The sequence below is a fragment of the Oreochromis niloticus genome, linkage group LG13, assembly GCF_001858045.2.
Source record: "Oreochromis niloticus isolate F11D_XX linkage group LG13, O_niloticus_UMD_NMBU, whole genome shotgun sequence".
NCBI classification, from domain to species: Eukaryota; Metazoa; Chordata; class Actinopteri; order Cichliformes; family Cichlidae; genus Oreochromis; species Oreochromis niloticus.
In genome coordinates, this window is record NC_031978.2 from 21,571,373 (window position 1) to 21,599,334 (window position 27,962).

At 41.2% G+C, this 27,962-nt stretch overlaps 1 protein-coding gene across 4 annotated transcripts; it reads right to left on the minus strand.

Moving 5' to 3' along the window:
- Positions 1–139: 139 nt before the first annotated feature.
- foxn2a (forkhead box N2a) lies at positions 140–27,574 on the minus strand. Of its 4 annotated transcripts, none has more exons than XM_005474022.4 (6): positions 27,483–27,574; positions 11,351–11,925; positions 8,784–8,908; positions 7,837–7,886; positions 7,126–7,194; positions 140–4,124 (listed from the first exon to the last, which is right to left on the minus strand). In XM_005474022.4, exons 2-6 carry the CDS (start codon positions 11,909–11,911, stop codon positions 3,700–3,702), a joined length of 1,230 nt encoding a protein of 409 aa, XP_005474079.1. In that variant the 5' UTR covers positions 11,912–11,925; positions 27,483–27,574; the 3' UTR covers positions 140–3,699. The 4 variants fall into 4 exon arrangements, with proteins under 4 accessions (XP_005474079.1, XP_005474078.1, XP_005474080.1 ...); XM_005474021.4 differs by lacking the exon at positions 27,483–27,574 and adding an exon at positions 21,744–21,943; XM_005474023.4 differs by lacking the exon at positions 27,483–27,574 and adding an exon at positions 21,372–21,685.
- Positions 27,575–27,962: the final 388 nt, after the last annotated feature.

Below are 27,962 nucleotides of genomic sequence, written 5' to 3' on the forward strand. Positions count from 1 at the left end.
CAAAAAATTCTTACAGAAAAAAAAAAGAAAGAAAAAAAGAAGAAAAAAAAAAATCAACCAAAAAAAACCCCACTCAAGCAATAAAACGCTCAAGTCAAGCCCCATTTTCCACAAAGAAACCAAAAGATGCACACGGCGATAAACAAGAACAGGTTTTTATTAATATTTTTGTAATACCATATATAATGCAATTGCATATCTTTGGCGAAAATAAATCTTATAAACATTTTATCAACAGAGGTTAGCATACAAAAACCAAAAAGGTGTGTCGGTCCAATGGACATGGCAGACAACTGACACGAACTCATACTGGGTTGGCAGCTTTGTCAAATGCAAGAAAAAAAAAATGCTCAGCACACCCATAAGAAATTAGGAAATGCAACAGAATCACATAATTAATATTTAATAACAGCTGTTGAGCAATAAGGAAACTGGGTTTGGAATTGTGCAAGTCCTGGGACCCAGAAATGTTTCGGTAGCTCACCCACAGATCGACTCGACTGGCTCGGTGTCACCTTGAGACCAACATTTCTTTTATTTCTCAAGTGCTACAGAAAGGATAGGGGTGATTTTTTTTTATTCCTTTTATCTCTACTAGCCTCTCAAAAACTTCTCTGCGGTTGTCCCGACACTCAAGAGTAGGTCTGAAAACTACACAGCAGCTGCTTGAAGACTGAGTTACTCAGATCCAGTTTTACAGTGATATTCAAAAACATTCAATAACAAAACCTGGAAGCATGAGTTATGGGGTGGCAGTACTTTTATAAAAGAGTCTTACAGCTAATCTTCAGTTTCTTTGACTACTTAAGTCATAATACCTAAACAAAACCATATGATTAAATGAGCCCAGAAGAACTTCTACAGCGCATGGGGTGGCGTGTGTGTGTGTGTGTGTGTGTGTGTGTGTGTGTGTGTGTGTGTGTGTGTGTGTGTGTGTGTGTGTGTGGGGAGGGGGGGGATTGGGTGCATCAATCTTAAATTTATCTATGCCCCAGCTGTACATCGATTTGGCAACAAAAAAAGGTTTCAGGATCAATGTTAATTAACTGTTTTCTATCCAGCCTAACAAAAAGCAAAACAAAAACATCAAGAAAACCTGGCAGTCATGGTTAAATTGAAAACACACCCGCTCTAAAGACAACAGACATTGGCAAAATACTTAATCACTGTAACAAGACAGAAAAAGGGGGGGGAAGGTGTGTTGCTGAAAATAAACAAGGAGAAAAACAAAAATACTTATTAAAGGAAGTTCACAGAATGAAGGGAAAAAAATTACTGTGCCTAGTCATTTATTTTAAATAACCAGTGTCTGATGCGTTCGGAAAAAAAAAAAATCCCATAAATTAAAGTCATAAATAAGGTGATGATTAATGAACAACAATTTGTTCTTTTTTTTCACAGCTAAACAAGACCAGTGTATGCACTCAGTTATCATCTGAGAACTGCAGCTTAGTCTGCAAAGAGCAGTTCCCACTCAAAAGCGACAAATGTAAACCAAAAGATTGGTTATGTCACCGTACTGACCAGAGTCATCGCCCGTTTCCTGATTCAAAAACTCCAGATCACAATTACAGTGTGGCAGTAGGAGGGGTTTATATATATTAACAAAAAAAAAAAAAACCCAGCCAGTTTGCAGTTTTGCATCAGTGGCACGACAAAATGTTTGGCACCGACCATGCACGCTATACAACCAGTCACAGTGACACCATGTGATCCAGTACAGTCGGGGGGAAAAAAAAACATTTTCCAGCTTGTTATCCTAGCACTCATCTATGCTACTGTTGACTGTACGCTGCTTCTATTTGGGTTTTTTTTGTTTGTTTGTTTGTTTTTTAAAAAACAGAAAACTGTGGCCTTCTATGCAAGTGGCTCGCAACTTCCCCTCAGAGAACCGCGTGCAATCAACTGACAATAAACACTCCATTTCACAGCTTGAGAAGAGAACGTGCACTTCCTTATTTTGTTCTAGGAGGAAGAGCAAGGACAAAAAACTAGCAGCCAGCCAAAACCGAGGGCACAGCACAGAGCACAAACAAGTGTCTTTAGCATCTCGCCTGCGAGCAACTGCGTGTACAGAGTTCACTTCTTTGTGACTATACTGTCCCCCTTCTTGTTATTTACATTTGGATGCTCTATGCTGTGGGTCTCAGAACAGAAAAAAACCCAAAACAAAAACACACACACACCTTCCTTCAAGATGCGAATTAACTTGGCCACAAGATCAGCCAACTCAAAATTACCTGTATAACTTAGTAATTTTCTAAAGTACAAGGTATCATAAACAAGGCCAGAGATATAATCAAACTGCAAATCCAAATATTGGCGTGAGACGTGGCGGTCATTTACCATCCGCTCCTTTTTCCCCCGTCTCACTATTAGCCAACTCTGCATTCAGAAAGCCCAAAAGCAAGCAGAGCACTGAGCAGCTCTTACAGTACAGCAGTAGCAGGGAGATGTGTCACTATGATAGTACATTATATTCATTGTATTTGTCAGTAGAAGGATAAAAAAAATTTTAACTTCTTTTTCTCATGACTGTATTCCAAGGGTCGAGTTGATATCGGCATGCACTGTGATACACATGTGCACGTGCACACAAAAAATAAAATTTATGGAGGATAACCTATGAACACGCAGCGAACACCTGGTAAAACAAGGCAGATGTTCCCTTTGCATAGGCTGTCGCCAAACATAAGAAAAGATGTCCCATTAGCAGTAGATTGTTTGTTTGTTTGTTTGTTTTCTTCCCAAACAAACAAACAAACAAACAAACAAAAACAAACAGAAAAAAACCCAGCTGTGCTGTAATGGCCGCACAAAATCAAGCAAAGTCCTAGCTAACTTTGCAACTCAATTTGGCAGTGGCAGAGTAATACTATATCCACATTTTGCTAATCCTGAAAACGAGACGCAGCTCGCGTGTAGTAAGTTTATCGCATAACAAGATCATAATACTACTCCGTTCATTCGCTTAATTGTAAAGTTTAACTAGCATACTTGACTGACAAATGCCACCATGGAATAATGTCAGAAAGTTAAGGTTGAGGATTAATTATTGCATCTCTTTCTTTTTTCTTCTATAAGAGCAGGAACTCCTTTCCAAACAGTGGTAATTTTTTTCCTTTAGCACAAAAACAACAAAAAGGAAAAATAAAAGGAGAAAATGTCAACACCAGGAGGTTAGATTTCATCTGTTACAAACATGCACTCGTTCGCTTCATAAATAGATTCACTTGGAAGAGGATACGGGTTTGAAGAGGAAGCATGCAACGCTTTGAGTTATAAAACCAGCTTTCAGCTTTTTTTTTTTTGTTTTATTTATTTTTTTCTTCTTGTGTCACTTTTTGTCTTTGAGAGGAAAATTCTTGAATCACAGTCCTCTAATCCAACAGAAAGCAGGCAGGTCGTTTTGGATAGGTATCTTGATGGTTCTCCATAAGCCCAAACACCCACCCTCAAAAGTTACCCCCGAGTTACTGTATATGGCTTTGTTCTCCTGTGTGAACGATACTATTGCCATTTGTTTTGTTGGACAGAGATACTCCCAAACAAACAAACAAACCGAAAAAAAGGAAAAGAAAAGAAGGCTCAAAATGGCCAGTGAACGATCAGATTAGGAGAAGGAGGCACACTGGGACACAGGGGGGTCAGAGGTTAGGGTTTCACTGGGTCCAGGGTCTTATGGGGGTAAAAGAAACTTCATTTCCTGCTAAGTTTTGTGCTCTTGACAGTGCGTTTGGAGCCCTCCGTGCAGCTGCGTATACCGGCGAGGTGCAGCAAGGAGCCGGCGGCTTCCTTCAGCTCCTCGTCCAGCTCTGGCTTGACCTCGCGTCGCGCCCTCTTGCTAAGGGGCCACTTGACGGCGAGCGGACGTCGAGAAGTCTGGTGAACGCCCCTCTCGTCCCAGAGGTCGGAGTCCTCGTCGCTGTGGAAACCCTCGCTGCCCGCGCGGCGAGACTGCCTACGTTCGCAGCCGCCTTCGTCCAGGGAGGAAAGAGAAGAAGAGGAGGAGCGAGAGGAGCAGCGTTGCAGGGCTGCGCTGCTGTAGTTGTGGTCCTGTTTTGGATCGCTGCTCACCAAGACAGAGTCGGGCCGAGAGAGGTCCAGAGGGCTGTCAGAATTGCCTGAGGAGAGGAGAGGATGAAAGCCTGATAAGTGACCATTCAGTGCACGAGGATGTCTTATTACAGAGAGATAAACGACTGGTTTGAAAAAAGATTTCTGAAAAAAAAGAGAAAAAAAAAGTGACGCCATCATTAAGACGCTTGGGAGCTTTAACTTGTTTTGTTTACAAGTTTAAAGCAGAACTAAGATTTGTCTAGGACCAGCAGTGAAAATGTAGTTTAAAAATAGCTTGATGCATGCATGTGAAAGCAGAATTAAAACTCACGGGGAAGAAAAAAAAAAAGTAAAAATTTTAGAAAAAACCCCAGTTAAATTAAACGATTCTGTGGGAACCTTTGCAAGAAAAATAAACTTTGCATTGAAAAAATAAATCAAAATCTAAACTAGACACTTAACAGTGATTTCAATAAATACACCTTAACAAATACATGAAATTATTTGTTGACCTCGGGTTCATTGAGTTAGAGACTCAATGAACCTCAGAGTTAGAGGTTCAGTTGAGTTGGTTCATTGTTTGTTATAGACAAACAATGAACTAATAGCACAAACAGTCGTATGTTGAAGTCTGTAATGTCCAGGTTTCACTCCTATTTATTAAACAGATCCTTTTTCTGTTGTAATGGAAGAATTCTCATCCTCAGCCCACCTCTTATGTGGCTTTCCCCTGGGTCTGTTCTTCATCCTTTTTTATTCTCCATCTACATGCTTTCCATTGGGTCAGGTAATCCATAAATAAAGCTTTTTTCCCCTCATGTACGTAGATGATACACAGCTGTTTGTTCCACTAAGTATCAACATAAATACAATCTCAAATCTTATGAAGCCTCTCTGACGTTAAATCATAGATGTCACAATACAGGAACTATGTTCCCGGTCATTACCTGTTAAATCCAGAATTTAATTTAGAAGCCTTCTACTCACATCTAAAATCTTGAATAATCAGGCCTGATTATATCTTAATGACGTCTTAGTACCTTACGGTCCTAACAGAGCACTTTGCTCTCAGACTGCTGACTTGCTTGCGTTTGCTAGAGTTTCTAAAGAGCCTTCAGCTGTCAGGCTCCTCTCCTGTGAAACTAGCTCCCAGTTTGAGAGACAGACACCATCTCTACTTTTAAGGTCAGGCTTGAAACTTTCCCTTTTTTAAGCTTATAGTTTGGGCTGGATCAGGTGGCCCTAAACCACCCATAGTTATGCTGCAATAGATCTAGGCAGCTGGGGGCTTCCCATGATTCCCATGTGTTTCTTCTTCACTCCCCATGTGTACACCATTCAATCATTCTGAACTATTCAGCTTTGGCCCTCGGTCTTAGTGCCCTCTGTTCTCTTAATATTGCAGGATCTTTACCTTACAATATAAAGAGCCTTGAAAATGCCATTGCGGTTTGGTGCTATTTAAATATAAAGTTTGAATTAAAGTGACTTAAATCTGTCCTATAACTTCAAGAATTCCACTCAAAACCTGGTTCTACTCTAAATTTTCTTTTGACTCACAAATCACCAAAATCCTGCTTTCTACAATTAAGAAATGTTACTAAAGTTTACACATTTCTTTGTTTCTATCTCAAGCGGCCTTTGAAAAAGTCATCCATGCCACCATCTCATCATGTTTAGACTACTGTAATTCCCTCAACTCGGGTCTCAGCCAAAGGTTCATCTCCCGCCCCCAGCTTGATCAAGATTCAGCTGCCAGACTACATCACTCCTATCCTGGCTACACTGCACTGGCTTCCTGTTAGATACTGAATTGATTTTAAAAACTTATTCATTACTTTTAAAGCCTTACCCAGGCTTGCTCCTACCTACATCAGATTTCTAAAGACTTTATGAACCAAGCTGCTGGTTCTGCTCTTCAGGTCAGAGCTTCCTAACCCGTCCCATAGCCTGCGTCATTACAAAAAGAAATCAAAATTTTCTGATTTCCTCTCACAGTGTTGAACTATTTACCAGAGGAACTGAGGTTCCCAGAATCAGTATATCTACTTTTAAATCACTTCTCAGAACTTATTTTTACAGAAAGCCTTTTTAAAATTTAACAAAAACCCTTATTCTTTTCTTTATATACAAATGTTTTTACCTTTTGACCATCTTTAATTTTATTATCTTATCAGTCATATTAGTTGAACCGTTTGTCCAGATTTGATACGAGTTTGTTTGCTGTTGTTTAGCAGCGTTTAAATGGCAGGTTGGTTTTCATCACAAGTCTCATAGGACCTTAGAATACCTGCAGAAGTATCTAAAATTTGCTACTGTGTTCAAGTGTCCCCTGTTAGCAAAACATTAAAGTTTTAATAAAACAGTATCCCAAAAGAAACTCTCTCAACCAGTTCCACAAAACTTTTGGGTCAATTTTCTGTGGACAAGTAACATAAAAGTTCAAGTTTCTGAAAAGAAAAATGCAGAATGCCATGTTTAAAGTCGACATGAAAACAAGGTGGAGGTAGCATCATGGTTTGCAGCTGATTTACTACTTTAGGGCCTGGACAACTTGTATCACAAGGTTTGCTAGGAGAATATCAGGAAAAAGAAACCGGACTTTAAGTTTGGGAGAGACTATAACCCAAATCACACAAGTAAATAAACAACAGAATTGCAGAAAAATGTGAATAATGAATGATTCAGTGACATGACCCAAAGAGAGCTCTTCAATCAACACACCGTGGAAATACAGATGAATTCATTTTGCTTCATTGCTAATTTTTCATTACCAAGTGTGTAAAGTGTCAACTACAACTATTTGTGTTGTATTAGTTTGGTGAGATTTTGTCTGTCTATTACTGCGGCTTGGGTGAAGATAAAAAAAACCACACTGTCTATCATTAGACAAAGCAGATATTCTGGTGATTCAAAGACGTTCAAACTTGTTCTTGCAGCTGCATACATCAGAATTTAACACACACAACATAAAAGAAAATTTAAGCAATGACGGGTGGTATGTCAGGGGTTGGACACAAAGCTAAAAGAAGAGGTGAAAGTATGGCTACTTGTAGGTTGTCTTACATGGGTCAACGTGGTGCCCAGGGGCAGAGTTTAAGAGCATCATGGCAGTGGCAGCATCAATGTCAGACTCTGGAAGAGGAGAGAACATGCACGATGGTCAGTCCTACGGTGTGAAAGCATGGTAGCATGACATCCCTACTAGGACTGGCTTGACCGACTGGGCTCCTTCGTTATTTTTAAGCTACACACTCGGCGATCCAATCAGTGCTTACTGAACGAACGGGATATGCAGAGGACTCGCAAAAACAAATCAGAGAGTAAATATAAGCCCATGATTTTCAGAATGCATCCGATCTCTTGAGATCTGACAAAGTGTCTGAAAGCCTCACAGCTCACTTCTAGGGCTCTAAATTATTAATGATTACAGCGAGAGTGAGTGCTCGATACTGAGCACCAGCAGAACCTCTGCTTGTCGTCAAGGTTACAAATCCAAGAGGCAAGGGTGGGGGGGGTGGGGGGGACTGAGACATCGACGGGAGCTGTCAACATTATGGTCAACATGAGGCATCAATGACTTGAAAGCAACAAATCAAACCAAGAGCTGAGCATAAAAGCACAGTGATGCTGAATGTTCTGGGACTGAAATGTGCAAAGGCAACATAATCAAAACAGTGCACAAACACACGCTAACAAAACTGCACTACACATCTGCATGTTGCTGGGCAAACAGCTTACAAATATGAAAACTTTGATCAATTTGCTTTCTCTCACCTTTAAATGAGCAACCTTGTAGAAAGAGATGACGAGGGGGTGAGGAGGCACTGCAGAAAGTAAACAAAGGACACCAAGAGTCAGATGTTTGAAGAGAAGACAGAAAAACCAAATTCTGCCCTTTCAAAACTGTGTTTTTTATAAGAATTATTTAGCAAATAATTACAAATGACTACAAACCTGTTAAGATAAAATATTTCCTCAGCTAAAAAAAAAGTGATTTCAAAGTCAGGAGAAAAAGTCTGGCTGCTCCTTATGGTATACCTCCAAATGTTTCACAATAAAAGCAGAAAATATGGGTTCTGTCTACTAAAACGCTACGGTGGTTTATATGAAACTGTTACATGAAGTGTTTGTACTGTAGCTTCCCAGAAGCGTGCATATTGGGGAAGTTCTGGGTTTGCAGTAGCTTCTGGGCATTATCATGTTTCTGTCAAAATGAATTGTTCTCAGTTTTTTCCCCATTATGTTTACGGTTCAATTGCTCGTCTTATGTGTTAGGTAAATTTAGCAAAGCTGTGGCATTGTGACCATAGGGAGTAGCTGGTTTGATATACACACGTGTGTGAGGAGAATAATGCTCTTCTTGTTGTTAAACTAACAACAGAGAGTTTCAAACTGTGGTGCTCCTACCTGTCACGGGTGAGTCATCACTCACCATGGTACACTAAGTGTATTGCTGCAAGTCTAAAGGAGCTAATGGAAGCATATTGGAGTTGGTATGTGACCAAGTTCACTAGTTGTAATCATACAGAAAGCCTATCGCTAATACAAGCCTGCTCTAAATAAAGGCTCGTTGTCTTTTGCAGTTCAGGTATTTCCTTTTATGTCCAAAACAAATCCCTGCAAAATATATTTAAGACATAATAATTCCCTTGACCAGCATAAGCAACACAAGTCTTATAATTCACAGCATAAATTGAATGATTAGAGTGACGACCACTCACCTGGGTGGGGAGGCGGGTGGTGTGCAGAAGGCATGTGCGGCTGGGAAGTGCTGCTTCTTAAGAGCTTGAATTAGGTTGGGGCGGTACTCAGGGTCAACACACCAGAGCGACCCTTTTCCATTGGCCTGTAGGAAAAAGCAGGGACAGTCAAATCTCTAAGTAATGAAGCTGCCAGAAAGTTCATGTAAGAAACTGTAAGCTCAATTTTGATTTACAATAAATCTAGGTGGAAAACAAGGATTCAATAGCCTTACAGTTTGGTTGAGATGTTTGTCATAGGTGCTGTTATAATTATTATTAGTACAATAAATTGGTTACCCAATAATATTTCATGAAAATAAAATTGAAAGGCACCCTGTGGAGTTCACTTCTTTTTTTTTTAATTCAGCGTTTCACAGCAGAGGTCAGCGGGGAGGTGATCTGTTGATGTTGCACAATAAAACCCTGTCATATGATCTTCTTTTCAGAGGATTTAACGATGGCGTCTTATCCTGTTGCCCAAACATTCCTAGTCCCTATGAACTAAGTAAAAGCTGTTACGTCAGTTATTTTGTTAAACGCGATAGAACATGACTGACAAAAGAAAAGCAGCAGGCAGAACACAGTATGTTCGCTCTGGCTTTTCAGAAACAACCCAAATAAATAAATAGAAATCAGAGCGAAAACAGGCTGAAAAGGTTTGTGAGTTAGGTCTTTAGTCAAAATAACATGCTTTGTCACTTTGTACGAGTAAATATTTGATCACATAAGTTCAATTAAAACTGTAAGTAATGTACACGATTTTAATTTTAAATCACTGCAGCCTTACAAACAATTTACATGCAATTCCCACCTCAGCAAATTTTACATAATCATTATTTTAATGCAAGCTTTGTTCATATTTCTGTTTGGTAGCTCACAATCCTTTTCACCGCTTTGCTGCAGAATAGTGTGGCTATGTATCCCACCTGTGGCTGGTATGTGTATCCTCATCCAAGATGTAAACAAAACAGGGCCCGCAACTAGTGGAGATAATAATCCACAGGGTACCTTTAAAGACTTAATGAGGACTTGGAAATCAATTTGGGTGATCTGTACAGCTGAGTAATTCCACAGAACTACAAATGACAAGATCATCATTTATCAGGGAAAAAAAGTCAAGTGTGACTCAAACCTTTTAGAGATTAGTCACTGTGGAAATGCACTTCATTTCCAAATCACTTTTCAATTATAAGCTTCACAGCACCTTTTAGACACAACACGCTCAAATGGCAATATTGAAAAAATGCTGAGAATTCCTGAAATGTTTCGCTGTCAGAGCTGGTGGGACTATACTGACCGCAGCAATGATTCAAATTTTATTACAGCCCCACAGTGAAAAATAGCAAATACCAAACTTTTTAATATAACAGCCTTTACAATAAGAGAAAATTTTTACTCAACAGCCCCCTGTTAAGAATAAATGTGTGTGCTGGTGATGTGTGCATGTGTCACTTTATCTGATGGTGGCGTATTCTTGCCCAGTCTGGGAGAATAGAGTGAAGAGAATAACCTTGACTCAGATTACCAACCAGCCTTGATGCAGGAAGAAGGAAATGTCTCCATAGCAACGGAAACCACCAGCCAGTGTCATGTGAAACTGGTGCTAGTGTCTCAGCAGACGGAGGGCTCATGCTATGCACCTGCATGCTAAGCGGACTATACTGCATCGTATTGCTACACACCGAGCGCAAACTGCCATTCCCACCCTAGATGGGCAAATATCAGGTTTTAGCCAGATACGGCCATGACATGGGGCTTCAAACCACATCCTCCCACAATATTAAAATCTCATGATACATAGACTTCTTGGGTGTTTAGAGGGTATTGTGCGACCGCCACTGTTTACCGTTACACAGAAGAATCCAGGAATCTACTTCTCCACACTTTTTACACAAACACACCATTTCAGACTAAACCGTAATAACAGCCGTTAGTGAGTAAATTCACAGCTTTACTAACTTTTCAAATTCACAGAAATGTGTGCACACTGTATGCAGTATGTGTTCTTCCTTTGTTACGAGCATGTGAACATGAGTAGGCCAGCTTCTCTTTTTTTCCCCTTGTTATTTGTCGCCACTACTTGTAGAAATACAAGCTACCATAAATGATGTGTATTTTCTGCCAGGACCAGGTAGACAAAGATTGTTCTTTGTGCACTTTCAGCACTTAAGGTCACGTTTGCTTCCTTTGTGCAGTGTGAGTTCAGACTGTGGGAGGCTTCTCTCTAGCTGCACTACCTTGAAGTGTTTCTAAAGATATTGTCCTATCTCGGTGTGCGGTGTTTGCATATCCTCTGGAGGAGGAGGATCTTTGACCTTGACTGGATTCCACCCTTATCATAGCCGAGTCAGAGGTCTGTGCAGCTGTGTGTCACATGAGCCACGTGGCAGCTTCACACTCGAGCACACTGTTTGCTAACAGTGCTAAACAAAGCCACTGTAACTGTAAATGTCACATCATCAAACAGATGCATGCTGACAACTACGGAAGGATAACTGTAAATCTAAGTGAAGTGCATAAAAGTTTGAAGTCACTTTGAGACCTACCTTTCCCAAACTCCTTTCGACCTTGCGGAAGCACTTGTTCAGGGACAAGTTGTGACGAACTGAGTTCTTCCAGCCAGTTGGAGCGTTGGAGAAATACGGGAAGTGCTCGAGTATCCAGCCGTAGATTTCTTTGACAGGCAACGACTTGCTGGGAGACTGCTCGATGGCCATGTAGATGAGCAGGGAAAATGAGAAAGGCGGTTTCGACTTCATCGAATCCCTCTCCCTGCCTTTGTGTGACGAAGATGAGGAGGAGGATGACGGGCCCTGGTTCGACCCGTAGTCTCCTTCTATGTCAAAGAGGGGGCTGCCGCTCGTCTGAGCTTCGGGGCCCCCGAGAGTAAAGTTCTGAAGCAGGTTCTCGTGGAGCCAGTTGAGGTTAGTGAGCTCCTCATCCTCGGTACCTCCGGTACGATCCACGCTAGTTGCCAGCGGACTGGACGCGCACTCCGCCTCGGGCAGCGTTCCTACACCGCAGACACCTCTGAGCCCTGCCCGCTCCTCTTGCATACCCGGAATTTCCGTTTTCTTATCTGGTGACATCCCAATAATTGGACCCATTAAATCAAAGAGGTCTGGAGAGAAAGGAAAAAGAAGGTTGTTAATGTCAACCAGCAACAACAAGACCAGAAAAGTTAAATTTAAAAAAAATTACCATCAAAAAAGGAGGATTTCAAAGTAATTTAAAAGCAAAGTTTGCAGTATGAAATAACTCAAAGTGACATTTTGGAAGGATGTGCTCTTCCAAGCGTTGGCCTTGTTTTCTTAAGTTTCCCTGGGGGCACACCTCCTGTAGCTGTCGGCCTCTATTGCAATTCATGGCCCTCTCACTGCCCCTCTCCTCCATCCCTGCCGAGGACCAAGAGGCTCTCAGCCCCCCTCCTCCTCCTCCTCTCGACTCCACGTGAGGACCTTCGAGGACATCCTCTCAAGTAAGTGAAATGACTTAAGGCTCCACTCCTCAACGCCTACCTCGTTTCAGACAAGACCCAGCTGCTCGTTATGTGTAAATGAGCATGAAACCAGCCAGCGACTGCAGGAATAAGTGCAAGGACTCCATCTTACAGATTGGATAGCTCTTACAGACCGAAATACATTCAGCCAGGATCAAGTCTCCATTTGTCGCATGGCATATTAAGTTGTGTAAAGAGGCTACAAGCCCAAGAGTTGTCAGTCATTTAGGAGCACGGGGAAATTCAATATGCCAGAGCGCTCTATCATTAACAAAATGAACACGAGTACACTTATCAATACTTTTTAACATGAGCTCTGAAGAGGCCTTTTATCTTAAACACCAGAGTTCCTGTCGCAGTTTAAGTTGAAGCTAGAGTGAGAAATGATCTAGGCTACAGACAAACCTACATTACTGGAAATTTAAACTAAGCATCACATTATTTGAAATTAAATTTTGTCCCCATAAAATACAAGCAGCAGTTTGTGTGCAGTACTTTTTGTGATTTGGTGTTATCGGAATAATATTGAATCGAACTGCTTGTTGAGGCCAAGAGCACAAAGAGATCACTCCTCGTCTCAGCTCACAACAAGCTTTATGTCCTGGGTGTCACCATGACAACCCTGCCATCCCTTCAATTAAGAGCAGAAATCCCACAAGCAAGAATCTATAAGAAAAATAATTAACCCACCCTGAGCTGACTCTGGCACACTCAAATCACTGAAAAGAAAACCTCTGAAAAGAAATGCTTCTACTCAAGTCTACAGCATGTCCCGGTTCTGGGAAGGTCTAGGATGTTCTGGATCTGGACTTTGACAGGAATCAGACTGGAAGGTCAGAGAGGTAAAGTCGCAGCGTGGTGGTGGATGGGCATGCCTTTTCATTTCTGTGATAAGAACTGGGTCAAACTCATGTGTTTGCACAGTGGCAAAGACAGGAGTGGGAGTGTGCGTGCACACAAGCATACACACAAATCAGTTTGTCAAACCCAGTCAGTGTGGACAGGAAGGGGGAAAAAAGAGGCATTAGTGCATTTACAAAATGACCTTTAAACTCTCAATAAGCGGATAAACATATAGCAGATGGATACTATTCTGGTTATGGCCCCAATTCTCCCCTTTTGGCCATGACTATGACCCTCTCTTTTGGGGATCAAAAAAAAAGAAAAGTCTAGCCTTCCAAATGGACATTTGGGGGGGGGGGGGGTAAATGACCACTATTGTGCAATCCCAAAAGATAATGCACATTCTGGGAACACACAACACAAAGAGAGTAGGGCTAGGTGTTCGAGCCAAGGAGGGGAACTAGGCCTAGACAGCTGTGATTTCTTCCACAATAAAAGTGTGCATTTCAGTGTATGTGTATATATTCGTGTTATAACAGCACATTGTTTTAGATTTATCATGCATTCTGGCTTTCAGTTTTCTTTCCCCAGGTAGTGGATATTCCAGCGCAGCTGAATTGCTCTAGTGCATCACATAAACCTCTGCGATTTAAATTACAGATAAAAAAAGAAGCAAGTCAATAAGTTTTCCAGGCCAAAGGCAAAGTGTCAGGCAGTATCAACGCAGAAAGAGATAACAATAGGTAAAAGACTTTTCTGAAAGGACTGAGCGTGACAGAAGGTTTGACAGAGAGACCTAGGCCTGTGAGAAAGACAGAGAGAAAGGCAAGTGAGGCTTATAGGTAGTAAGGTAGGTTGTGCAAGGCATCTTCAATCTAGGCTGAATCACAGCTCTCAGCAAAGCAGAGTTATTAAATATGTCAGCAGGCAAGAAAGAAATGAAGAAGCAGAGAGACAAGTGCACATGTTCAGAGGAAAATATTATTTATGCTTCCTAAAAGCATTACAGACTATGTTTATACTGACTTTATTCTCTCAGGATAAGCCCTTTGGGACATATCATCTTAAAATACATTTAGCTGTGTGTTTGGGCCAAATATCTAGTTCATTTAGACAAATTAGGTGAACGACAACAATTTGGGGCAGATTTTTTAGCAGATTCTCAATATTTATATATGTTCTCATGTAGGAGTGATAGAAAGGATTTAATGACAAGAAACCCAATCTATTTTTAAAATGTAGTTAAATGGAAAACAGCCTGCTGACCAATAACAAAGCCTTTTTTTGTGAGTATAAATATATAGGTCACAGGAGGGAAGAAGTCAGCAAAGGTGTGGCAAAAAAAAAAAAAAGATACGTCGGCTCATTTGACTAAAAGGTGTGGCCAAATTATATGCCAGAGTCGGTTGTAAACTCTTGATAGCCCGATTCTGTTTTATGTCAGAGAGACATGAAGAAAATGTAATATAGCTAAAGTGTCAGATCAGGGATTAACATTAAAGCACAACAGAGCTTCACCTCAGTTCTTCTTCCCAAACTTGACCTCTCAGCTGGGCCCCTTGGTGCCAAAGAGAGCTTATCCTCTTTTGAGTAGCTCCTCCTGATGACTTGCCATTTGAATATCAACAGAGGCACGGTGGACGGATGAGAAGGCTGTCGTGCATCCAGCCAAACACAGGAAGTGTTTTACCATGACTGCAGCTGGTCAATTACCACTGCTGCTGCAATGATTGCAGTTATCATTGCTCTTATGAAAAGGCATCAAAGAGAGGCGGCTGGGAATCCAATGAATAATAGGACAGTAGTATGTAAAGAGCAGAGAGGGGAGAGGGAGCTAATAAGCCAGACTGGCCTGTTGACTGCTACTCATCCTTGAAAATACACCAAAGCTGCAATGGCGCTGACCTGATGGCTCATCTGCAAGTTAAAATAGCCGTGCGATCCGCCAGCCTCATCATATTCATGTGCAAACAGGCAGGCTAACAGCAGGTGCCAAGGCACATTTTTCTCCCCTTTCAAATTGCTCTTTTATCCTGTTAAGCACTTAGCCCATTCAAAAATACACAAAGACATATGGAGATAGCTTTAAGTGGGAAATCAAGCCGTTGAGATGTCAGATATGTACAGGGGAATTTAAAGGAGATGATAGTGGCATTAAAATAAAGAGATACTGCGTTGAGATGTTTTCTGGGAGCGAATCTCACAATTAGGACTCAGTTGCCACGGCAGCCAATGCTGTAAGGGAAGCAATTGTGCTCATGTCTGTGCATGAAGAGAGGGCTAATGTGGGGGAGATCAATACAGGCGGAAAATGCTGAGAGCAGCAGTCTGCTGCTGTTCTCCACAAACCTGTCTGACAAAGAGCGGTGAGAAAGGCCACTGCCAACCTGGATGTCACGGCACTACTGACTAAGAGCTATTAAGGCGTACTTCATATAACACAGAAATTATGCTCCCCAAAAAATCTTTTTTGTTAAGCAAACTGTTTTTATACGATTCTCCCCTGCAAAACAAAAAGGAAAAACAACCTCTGTATACATAACAGCCTCGAGTTCATACACTGACACCACACCCTATTCCAAAGAAACAAACCAGTTGACACAAACCAGTTACACCTCTACAACAGATACACAAAGGTGTGCCGCAAAGCCCCATTGTGATGGCTGTTATTCGAAACCCTAACTGATATTTAGGCAACTACCCAGTCTGGCTGGAGCTCTAAAAATGTGAATGAAACAAAAGGAGGGGGGACTGAGTTAGAGTGGGAGAAGCAGGCAGAGAGAGAGAGGCTGTTCCAGAGCGGGTTAGCCAAGTGGCCTGCTCTTTTATTTTACAAGGGTGGGGGTTAAACCGTGTCATAACAAATAAAGAATCTATTACTTTAAAAGGTAAATTAGGCTACTGTTAAAGCACGCCCTAACGATACATTTCTGACTAAAACTTGTCAAAGACTTTAACGGATCTCCTCAGCGTCCGAGGTGAAAGCAAATGAAAAAGCTTGCACAAAGCATTACAACTGGCCCCACACTCTGCTCGCACAAAGGAGCAGTTGTTTTTGCTCTAGTCATGTTTCCGAAGTGCTCAGTATTCACCTCGCACTTTCAAACAGAGGACCGGGAGGGAAGGAAACACCTCCTGCCTGTTGAGGAAGTTCATTTTCAGAAAACAAATTCAGACTTCACACAGAGAGAGTTAGGCCCGCTATACGACAAAAACAGTGAAATCAAGCAGCATGAGGCTACAAGGTAGCGTCTATTGAAGCAACAGTATTTACTCGGGCAATCTATGAATTCCATCTTCATGTAGCTTAGAGATAGCTGGCAAACACCCTGGCTGGACCTAATGTATCGACTAATGAAATCACTCAGGGGAAAACGAGCGATCAAAAGGACAGGCAATGGCTCGGTTCATGTTCGTCAGTGACACTAACCTCCTCCAACAACTTCAGAGTCAAATGCTCAAGACTGCACTTTGACTGTCAACAGAGGAGGGGCCTTCCAAAGTACATGCCAGTCCTTAGCCAACACTGAAACCTTATCTCTCCAGTCATGTGCCTGTAAGTTCAGCATACCGACACATACAACAACCTCAGTTCCTTTCAAATATTAAAAAACAACAACAACAGAAAACAACTTCATGCTGTATGCCTGCAAACACAGGTCCACGGTCTTGTAGGAAATGGCTGAAATTAGAATGTTTCTATATTTGTCAAGGGTCAGTCCTTGAGTATGAGAAAACCTTCTATGTGCAGTAAAATACAACAGTGTTTGCAAATGAAACATAGAAAACACCAAAAAAGCCCCACAGGGAACTCAAATGAGGAAAGACTTCTTTCCTGATTTTGCAAAATAAATAAATAAAACATTATTAGGCTCTGACAAAACCATGATAGATATCCATGTCAACCACGAAGCTCCAGCAGAATGAAAATATTTACTGAATCTCCCCATTTGACTTAATCGACCAAAGCACACACACGTGGCAAACAAATATAAGCACACAGCTACTGAGCCCTGCCCGCCCCATAGAAGCAGTAATATATATAAGAAGTTTTGATCCCTTCACTTAAAAAGCTGACCGCTTGCTTTATACATTACAGACTTTCCAAATTCTGCTTTCCATGTGTTGCTGTTTAACATCAAATTATAAATATGAAACATATGGTAACAGCAACAATAGTCACCAAGAGTTGTTTACTATCGACTCAGCGTTAATCTCTGCATCATTATTAGGCAGTATTATAATAACTGCATCTTAATTAGTCCTGAACAGCCTCCTTATTCTGCCAATCATCACTTATTCAGCCTTTTCCATTACAGCACTGAATACCAACTACTTAAAATGGTCAGTGAAAAGTCACAAAATACTTGCTTTTTTCAGCAGCAGAGAAACTACTGAGTGTAATCATTTACAGTTTATTATAAACAATGAATATACATTCTTGGTGGTGGAAGGGTAGAGTAGAAATCTAGTTATTCCAATGCCGTTTACTTTTTGAGATGCAGCTTTTTGAAAGAGCAAAGATTTGCTCTAGTAATATGAGTTCATTGATTATTCTTAGATAGAGTCATTTAAAGTACACGGCCCAGTATAAAATTCTTATTTAAAGTCGGTAAGTCTGTTTGACATTTACATTTGACTTTGTCCAAACACCTAAGCTACAGTTGTATAAATTCTGAGACACTTAAACTGATACTGATATATAATACTTAGTGGGGATTTACAGACAAGCTGGTAAGCCTGTGTTGTTGTTGTCGTACTGCTATCAATTAAATAAATCTTTTTATTTCTGTCTAGGCTGACGACACAAAGAGCCACTGTGACAGAGGACATGGCCGTCCTTACTCCTTCCTTTCTCTCAATCAAGGAAACGGCCACATCAGTTGTTGCTTTCAGTGAGGCGGGCCCTAATGGGCTGTGTCTCGAGTCCACACAGTCAGAAATGAGACAGGCAAAGGAGCAGTCAGGGGGTTAGAGAGTGGGGGGGGGACTGTAGAGGGAGGCGACTCACCATAGAGTCAATCAAGAGATGTAAAACAATAAGTGGAGTAGACAGAGGGGCACCACGAGAAGGAGATAACCGCTGCCAGTATGCAACGTCTAAACAGACGCTTAAAGAGGGAAAAACTGATTTTCAGATCACGCAGAATCAACCTGTTTTGTCTTTTTGCCAGCTTGTGACATTAATTACAACACTGACGCCAGTTTGTAAAACAGCTGTGCCAAGCTCAGGGCATAAAAATAGATGCCATTTAGCTGTACGGTGAACTCTCAAGAGAGACTAAATGATGTGAAACATCGCAAAGAGCAGACAAGCTGATCACCTAAATAGGACAGAAAAAATAAATAATGACCAGGAAGGCTACAGGAGCGAGTGGGCGCGTGAGTGGAAACATGTCTTTTCAGGTGTTGACATTTACAACTCACTTCAGAGCTAGCCCCCTATGTTCGATTAGAAGAATGTGACAGACCCAAAACAACAACAACACACCACATACTCCTGGGGATGCCCCTCCTTTATGACTAATCAGGGGCTCTGGTTAAGTGATCACTCAAGCTATCCATTACAAAACTGCATGAAGCATAGAGTCAGGCAGGCCACTGTCAACAGCCAGAGCTCAAGGTCACTGATTAGTGGCTAATCTCAAGTAATTATTTGTTTAATTGAACAAGTTGAAAAAAAAATGGTACAAAGAAGTAATTTGAAACTACTGAAGACTGACTTTTGGCTTTAAATCAATCAACAACAACAACAACAAAAATGCAGAACACCTGCTAAAATTTAGCTATTCTATTTTCAAATGTGTTTAAACTTGGCAATATGCACACAACAGCAGCATCGTGGTAACACAGTCACTTCAAGAAACCAAACTTCCTTATTCTGCCAGTCATCAGTTGTTCAGCCTTTCCCATTACAGCACCCGAGTACCAACTATTTAAAATGTTCAGTAAAAAGTCAAAGTACTTGGTAATGACAGGGATTGCAGAGAACAGTAGGTCACAAATCTCTGAGCACAAATCTATTAAGCCAATCCGTGAGAAACCAGCTTTACTCTGCGTTAAGCAATCCCCCCCAAAAAAGTTGCTGCCGCGTGGGTCAGCTTTCGTAATGAATTCAAAAACCACAGCCGCTCGCATATCTATAGAGAACATGGTGGATTTTTCAGAGGACACAATCTTTCATCAGCTCCAGGTCAAAGTACACAACTCTGTGATAAGACCGATTACATGGTAGCAGCAGCACTTTTAAACTGAGCGTGCTGTGTCACTCTTGTTTGGATAAAAGGTAACAGCCACATGCCACAATTCAGGCCCAAGCCGTTTCCTTATTACTACATTTAATCGGTCATATTTAACACACCGGGATATTGGATGTAAGATTTTATTTGGCCGTGAGAGACTCAGTCAACAAAAAATGTGCTGCGGTGGTCTTTTCAGTGACGTTGCTTCATTGTTATACATCCTCTGACGAGTGTTTTCCTGTTCTGCCATCTGTACAGTAGATTCGAGCGACTTTTTTCCTAAAAATGACACCAGTGTGGTTACCAAGTTGTGAAAATGAAGTGTGGAATTCTTAAGCGTATGCGTGGAGCTTGAGATATATTTGACACCCCTGCGTCTACTATTGTGCTCAGCTGGTGTAAAACGGCACCCAAAAAAGTGAATAAAACTGGTATTAGTGTAATCAAAAGATGGACTTGATACCTTAACTATGTGACTATGAGGCTATCTTTCAGTTTGTTACTATTTCATTAAATGACTGTTTCATAGGCTGCCAAAACACCCACAGGGTTTACCGTCAGGAAGTTCAAGCAAAAGATTCCAAACAATGACATGAACGAGTCGTCACACAGTCAAGTTGTAAATTTCAGTTTCATATTGTCATCTCACGGGGATCTCACTCGTAAGACTACCAGTTGCCTTTTCAAACACAGCGTGCTGTTAGCAGACCCATTCAAAAAGAGCAGAAATAAGACTAAGTAGTCTCCTTCCCATTTCCCCTGTCTTTTGCCTCTTACTAAGCTTGTCTATGGTGTCAATTCCAACATCTCAAATAACCTTGTGATGGTGCATATATAAAGATAATTCAAAAGGTACTGACAGTGTTTTCGATCCCTGCAGACATGTAGTCATTTCACATTGCAATAACCACATCAGTGGGTTACAGCAGGTCTTATTTATAGTAATGAATGTCTATTCTCGGATCCAAAAGTGCTTACCCTTCAGAGGCTTCTGCAGAAATACATAGATGAGTGGATACATGTCAGTTTTACAAAGACACCAGATGGTTTGACCCCACAATATGACCACAAAGATCCTGGCATTAAAATAATGGCAGACTGACAACATCTGTTTCTTTTTTGTCTTCTTCTGTCCCTTAAGCTCCTGGTGTCTTTGTCTTCTATTTATCACCAGGGCTTTAACAACTGTCAGGCCAAGTGAAAGGAACAATGTCAGTCTACTTGTCTCTCCATCACATTTCCCCCTTTCAAATATACAAATAAAACCTCAGTGCACATAATGAATTTTAGATGAGGTTTGTCCAGTCCAGTAAATGCAATGCTAACAGGCAGCAAGGTAGGCAACATCACACACAAACGCCAGAAATAACACATTAAACTATATAAAGGTCTATTCAACAGCAAATTATAAATTATAGCCAACTCCAGTAGGCAGAGATATTTTTCCTACAGTCTGACATTGTTTGTAGAGCACTCTGTATCTGGGACAATCTTGTGATAATCCATTACATCATGTGGCTAGCCAGTGTAGCCTCCAAACCTCTGGTGCCGTCGATATATATATATTATGAAATATTCAACTATTTATAGCTATCAGGGAAGATGTGTCTGAAGAGTACCAGCAGTAATAAGTCGCTCAATATTTCTACCTACTACAGACTGACAAAACAGGCGAAAGACGTTCAAAGAAACAATGAGACTGAAAATCGGTGGAAAGGATACGCTGAAAGTGCTGTTAGCACAGAAAACTGATATGCTCCGGAGCTACTAACAGGCACACAGAGCACTTAAAACACTTCACACTCACACACATACAAGCAACCACAAGTCAGACGCACAACGAGGAATACAAAGTTATGAGCAATTACGCGGAGTATTGCACAACATTTCCCGACACACGGGGTTCGTTACGAAGGAACTTGTCTCCGTTTTAATTAGCCGTATTTTCACTAAGTTCACTAAATGTTACTAGCTTTAACTCACCGAGAAACAACCGTCAGGCAGAGCAGCGTTAGCAGCCGCTCGATAGGTCAGGGGAAGGCACATATACCGCCTAGCATTAGCATTACATTTTAACTGGAAGAGTAGAAAGAAATCTGTTTGAATGTTTCAAAACACTCTTTGGTGTTACAAGTAATATCCCTTTATGCTCTCCAAGACATAAGCCCGAAGAAGAGAGAAGTAACGTTAACATTAGCTAGCTGGCCACATGCTGTCGCTTGATCTGCCATGCTGGCTGGCTGCTCTAAGCAAAGTCACTTGACCACATTTACTTTTAGCTTGTTCGAAACACAGCCCGGATCCTGCCGAACACTTATTCAATTACAACCCACTTAAAAACAATCGGCTACTCACAATCATGCACGGCGTGCCTCGGTGCGGTGCGTTTAAAGACACGTCTGCGCGCAGTTTATTCAGATGTCTTGTCTGTCTCACACACAATGTCAGAGATCAGATCAGCAGCTGCTTCCTCCATACACGCAGCGCGCAGATCACACAGCGCACGGCAACGCTACCAAACCCCTCGCCGTCGTCATGGCAACAGGTCCACTTCAGCCAATCAAAACTCCTCCCCTCCTATCTCCCCTGGCAACTGCCGCAGCGCTGGAACTCCGCGAACGCGCACGCCATCCAATTTTTTTTTTTTTTTTTTGTATCGTGCAATGTGCTTTCACTTCTATCACCAGCTGCTCGTAATCTGTAGGAAGTATTTTTAAAATATATTTATATATCTATGTAGTTTTCAAAACCAGATTTATTGAATTAAAATGTGCCGTTAACAGTGAAGCAGCAATGGGATTAATAATTAATTTGTTAAAGTGTGGGAGCGAAACGAAACCGGACGGGTCCCGCACAAGCACTGCCGCGTTATTCAGGCTGCACAAACACCTCGGGGCGGAGAGAGAGGATGTGTCACCACACCCAGCTTCATGACGATAGCGGACCCTCAACGGGGCCCCTCCTAGAGTAAACGATGATACAAGGAGCTAATGTGACCCGTGGATACACAACACACACATGCTGGGTAATGCTTGAGTATACAGACAAAGCAAAGCAAAGAATTTGGAAGAAGAAGAAAAACGATAAGCATTTTATGTGCTTCTCTCCAGTGCAGAATCAAAGTATTCCACTGTGCATGTGTTAAAAGTCCAAATTTGCACGAAGCTGCTGTGCGTATGTACATGCCTGTGCGTATGTAGTTTAGCAGCCAAAAGTGTGCTTCAGGAAGCCCGGCAGCTCGGCTTTGTATCTCTGGCTATCTGGTGAGTGCAGCTTTACTGGCCAACTGACTTCACACCAAGCTGTAACTTTCACATAACGGTGATACCTTTACTCATCCCAGCCACTCTGTTTCATAAGCATACATGAGTAGCTCTCTGTGGAATGATCTAATAGCCTCTCTATTTTTATTTATTTATTTTAATGTGCATAAAGCCAACCTGCCATGCAGGAGAGCTGTCAGTACTTATGCACTGCTTTCACCTAACAAGCACAAGATCACTTGTTTGATCCCGGAGGAGACCACAGATACCTTTCAGGTTGCAACAGGAAAGGCAAATCAATTGTTTAAAAAAAAAAAAAAAAATCTGCCAAATCAAACATGCAGAGCTACCTGCTGTGGAAACTCCTTGTGAATAAGGGAGCAACTGAAAGTAGCTTCCACTCTCTTTTCTTCCTCTTCTTTAAACTGGACAAACAGGCTTGGTGGTGGCGTAACAGTGTTTTTGTGTCAAAATGAATACTTGTCTGACAGTCATGTGAGTGTCAATGTTTTTCAGTGTGTCGTTAATATATGGCATATATATATATAATATATAATATATATATATATATATACATATATAAATACACAAAAGCTGAAGAACAGTATTTAATGCAAAAATTTCATTGATCCAGCAACAACAAAGGTGAAGTGATTTATCTGAATGTGATTATATTTATTCATTCATTCATTCATGCTTTGGAGTTTCTGCTCAGGTTGCTGTGGCTTTGTTTTCTTGCGCACTGAGCTATTCTTAGGGCCGGTGAGCAGCATAGACTCTGCCCCATTTTTTTTTCCTTCCAGTACGACTCCTAGGGATGATGAAGTTGCAAAGCTAGCAAATGAGAGAGACGAGAACAAGATGCATTAATCACCACGGAAACAGCTGATTGAGGATGCCTTGAAAATACAGACCCATTAGTCTGTGTGCCTGCAATGGTGCTAATCTGATTGTAAAACTGTTAGGCTAAAACAACACGCTATCCCGGACCACCGTCAGAGATTTCCATAACTGTACTGGAGCATTTTCTGGACTATACAACAAGCGACTCAAGGAATTATCCTTTTTGTGAAAGGAAAGAATAACGCCCAAAAGTGGGAGAAAGAATTTGGAAAACGGTGTTAAGAGCAGGTGAGAATGGTGACAGTAAACAATTCATTTTGCATCAAAAGGAACAGCAGGATTACAGACTATGAGAGGAGTTCATGTGAGGCAGTAAAAGTGGTGCTGATGAAGGGATGAACAATGAGGAAGCTAGCCTGTGATGAAGAGTGGTGGCCAAGCATGAATGAGGGTGCAGTGTGTCTTAGCAGCCAGCCCCATAGTGGCATAGCGGTCAGGAGGCCTGCTGCTTTAATGGTCCATAAATCTGTGTGGACTGGCTGGTCTGATGCCGCCCCTGTGAGACCCTCTCATGCGGAAAATGAATCACACCATTTTTACGGATCGCAAGTGTGGAAGCTCTCACCCTCCCCTGCCCTACTGCCAGCGAGCCGATAAGAGCTGCTGCACACGCACAACACTCCATTTCAGCAGGTCTGGAGCTCATAAAACTCTATTAGTGACAACCTTTGTTTGTATGCCGCTCTTCATTCAATCTGCCGTCCTGCCTTTGTTGTTTTCTCCCTGTTTCCTTTTTTTTCTTTCTCATTACACCTAGTGTTGGTTTCTGGAGTGGGAACACAGATGCTGGCACTTTAGCACACAGCCAGAAACGAGGTGTAAACTGTGAGGAGAAATCACATTCCAGAAGAAACTGCTTCCCTGTTACGAATGTCATCTCGATTTGCAATAATCCCTCCTTTTCTGTGCTTGTCTCTCTGTCCTAGAAACATAATAAAGTTTGCATATGCATTCAAAGTATTCAGGTTTCTGTGTTGTTCCTTTTTTTTCTATCTGTCGTGTGTCCTCACGTACATTTTCAGAATAGATGCCATTTAATGTCAAGAAAAATGGATTCTGGGTTTCTTTGTGACATAAGGGACTGTGGTATTTCCAGAATATACATCATTATGTGCAATTTGGCAGATTGTGCCTCGGACAGCTGAGCACTTTGCAGAGTGAACAATGTAAAGTCTCTGTTCCTGCTCTTTCTAGAGGATTTAAAGCTACACTAACAGACACCCAGCTCCCTTTGCTAATTAGTTTGGACCTCGTTTGAAATGTGAAGTGAAAGGGTCATCAAGAGAATTATGATGCACATTAAAGCGAATGAGACGTGCAGATGCATGTGTACACACATGCGCAGAGGCGTGGCAGCATTTAATTTCCCTAGATAAGTATGGTCAAAGTGGTAACCGGTTAAACAGGTAGTATTTGCATACTTTCCAGGACAAGAAGGGAACTGCAACCGTCCGTGAAGCTCCAGACGCCAGCTGTGTGGGACCACACAGCAGAAATCCTACCAGTCCAGACCTAATTGCTCTAAATGGAGCAAACCAGTCTTAATGAAGCAGACTGCACAAAGCAAGCACCACAGACAATGTATTTTTTTTAATCTTTTAGCATCACTCAATAAATATTCAGTAATTAAATTTAAGTGTTTGCAGCTCAAATTGTGTTAATTTAATTTGTAGATGGCTTCTGACTGTCAGCAGAGCAATCAGGCGTGGTCAACTTGTTTCAAATGCAACACTTTCTTTGTTCTTCAGGTTTGTTTTCCCTAGGGGTTCTCGCAGCTATTGCCTGCAGTTATCCTCAACTGAAGAGTGTGTTTGCCTACACAAGCCTTTGTTTGACAATCCTTTCTCCTAACCGGGTCTTATGAATTGTGTCAGCAGTGTGCTGATTGTCCGTTATCTGTCAGCTGATAAGTGCCTCTTTTAATGCACAAGGCAATAAAATTCAACACGCGGGGCAGAGGAATGATCGTTTCAACAGTCAAACACATATGCTGTAATTCTGTATTGAATCAGTCTATTTGTTCAGGTAAGACTGGGCAAATGCTTGTATGGACAGTCCCAAATGTCCTAAATTTGTTCCAGTGGAGGATTAAGCATGCCAGCATGAACTAAGGACAGTAGATGAAATTTTATAACAGCTTAATGAAAAAAAATAAAAATAGATTTGGGTCTTTAGTGAGACATGTCCGTGTAGCTAGCTCCTGATTAAATGATTATAACTTGTTTTTACTTGTTGATTTTAACAATCTATGCTTAGTAAACATAGTGTTGTGCATTTGTAATAAAGGCAATTCTCTCAACTACTAATCAGGACCATACATACATAATTCTAGGGTTTGTTACAGTGGATCATCTGCCTCCATCCCACCCTACCCCGTCACACCAAACCTCTGCATGTTCTCCTTCACTACCCCCCACCTCTTATAAAACAGACTCCTAAACGTATGCACATAATTTCAACAAAAACTCTCTGCTCGTCTGAAATGGTTGCTTAAAGCATCCACCACACCCACAAAATCTGATAAACATCCTATACATTATAATTGGGTTGGGAACTAATGGCTTGCTTACAATGTAGCTCCAATCTTGCACGAAACAATGGCAGCACATTGTTACAGTTGGTGAAAAGATGGTCAGATAAAGCCATGTGTGCACGCTATAAAGACTGGCTGTGATTTTGCCATGACAACTTCTTTTTAAAATTCAGGGGAGCTCAGGAAGTTTGTGATGAGAGCTAGGCATTTACATGGATCTTCTTTTTTTTTTTTTAAAGAAATTTTAGTAGTTTCAAAGTAATACAAGTCAAAACAGATTGTCAGTAAAGTCAGTAGTTTAAATTTGTCACTCTAATATAAAGCGATTGCATTCTTCTGTTTCAGTTATCCATCACATGATTATAGCTTTAGGCAGACAGTCAGTCATTTGTAAGTCATTACACGGGATAGAGTGACAGCTCTTTCTCGAGCTTGACTGTGACAATATCATTTGTATATAACTGGCAGCTTAGTTGTCACCAAACACACAGTACTGAACTTTGGTCTTTCTCTTATTTCATTGCCTCCTTGCTATCTCTTTGCACTTTTAAGCACAGTAAAACTGCATGACTCCCTTATAAAGCTCTTCAAATTGCCCTGCTACAATACACCACATGCAGGGGCAATTAAATTAACCCATTGATCTCTGGCTGCTCTATTGCGGAGCTAAATTTTGTTATTCAGCCCTAATGACTGCTCCTCGAAGGCAAATGAACACTTGTAGTCAATTAACTGTGAAGCAAGAGGAGGATAAAGGGAAGACGGCCCACTCCTGACATGCCGTGTCCTACCAACAGTTTAAAATGGAGTTGTGACGTCTGTGAAAACATTCAGCCACCGTAAACAACAGCACAACACAAAAAGCGTTGTTGTTTGACACTCCCTTATCTTTTCACTGCATCTGGTCCTCCCCGCCTTGCCTTGGTCACAAGTGCACTTTATCTTGTGGGACAATAGTGGTCTTGTGCCCAGCAGTGCTGTCTGGCACTGCCAGCTCCATAGTGGGCTATGACACGTATGAGGGATCACTCATGTCCTTCCAGCAGTGTGTGTTGTGTTTTCTCTTGTATACAAGCTACAAGAAGCAATTTCACCTGCTGCTTAGCAACATGAATCAGACCCTGTTAAAAATCACATTTGTTTTCACACTCGGTTTCAAAACGTACCCAATAAAAGAAAACAACGATAAATATGAAGTCTGAACTTCTATGAAACCACCTTTGGGTCTAAATAGATTTTACACTTCCAATTCTCAAGAGAGCTGGTAAGCTACAAGCTAACATATGCTACAGTAACATAGCTCTATAGCTCAAATAAATGGATCAAAAGTCTGGGCAAAAGTGTCAAGCGATCCCCTTATTTCTTTATATTTTGTTCCCAAGGAGCCAGACTTACTTATAATTTGTAAAGTTGTCTTGTGCAGAAGTTCTCCAGGCTTTCTGAAGCTTTTTCAGTTGTACAAAGAAGTCCAAAGCTTTGAATGTGTCAGCATGATGTGCAGTGTGTTCTTCAAAAAAAAAAAAAAAAGATTCCAGAATTTGGAGTAAAGTGGAGGACAAAAGAAAAACTATCTACGGCAGATAAACAGTATCTGAAAGTCAAGCCCTTAAGCAATAGGAAAAAATCCAGCAAAGACCTTTCCCTGTATTCCTTCAGGGAAAGCAATACAGGGAAACGAGGTATGGCAAGTTACACAAGAACTGGACTAAAAATCGGTGTCAACAGGTCTTATTTTGTAATGAATCTAAATTTGAAAGTTTTGATTCAAATTGTTGTCAATCTGTAGAGAATGTACAACAATGGGTGTTTACAGCCATCTATAAAGCATGCTGAAGGCTCTGTCATGGTTTGGACCTACATGTTGTGGTTCTTGTC

Bases quoted from the DNA above. Each gene is read 5' to 3' on its own strand.
- foxn2a (XM_005474022.4), bottom strand. From the start codon at position 11,911: ATGGGTCCAATTATTGGGATGTCACCAGATAAGAAAACGGAAATTCCG. The intron at 7,887-8,783 runs GTGAGTGGTCGT...TACTTTCTGCAG, and splicing joins CCACCCGCCTCCCCACCCAG to TGCCTCCTCACCCCCTCGTC. The intron at 4,125-7,125 runs GTAAGACAACCT...TCCTCTCCTCAG, and splicing joins TGGGCACCACGTTGACCCAT to GCAATTCTGACAGCCCTCTG.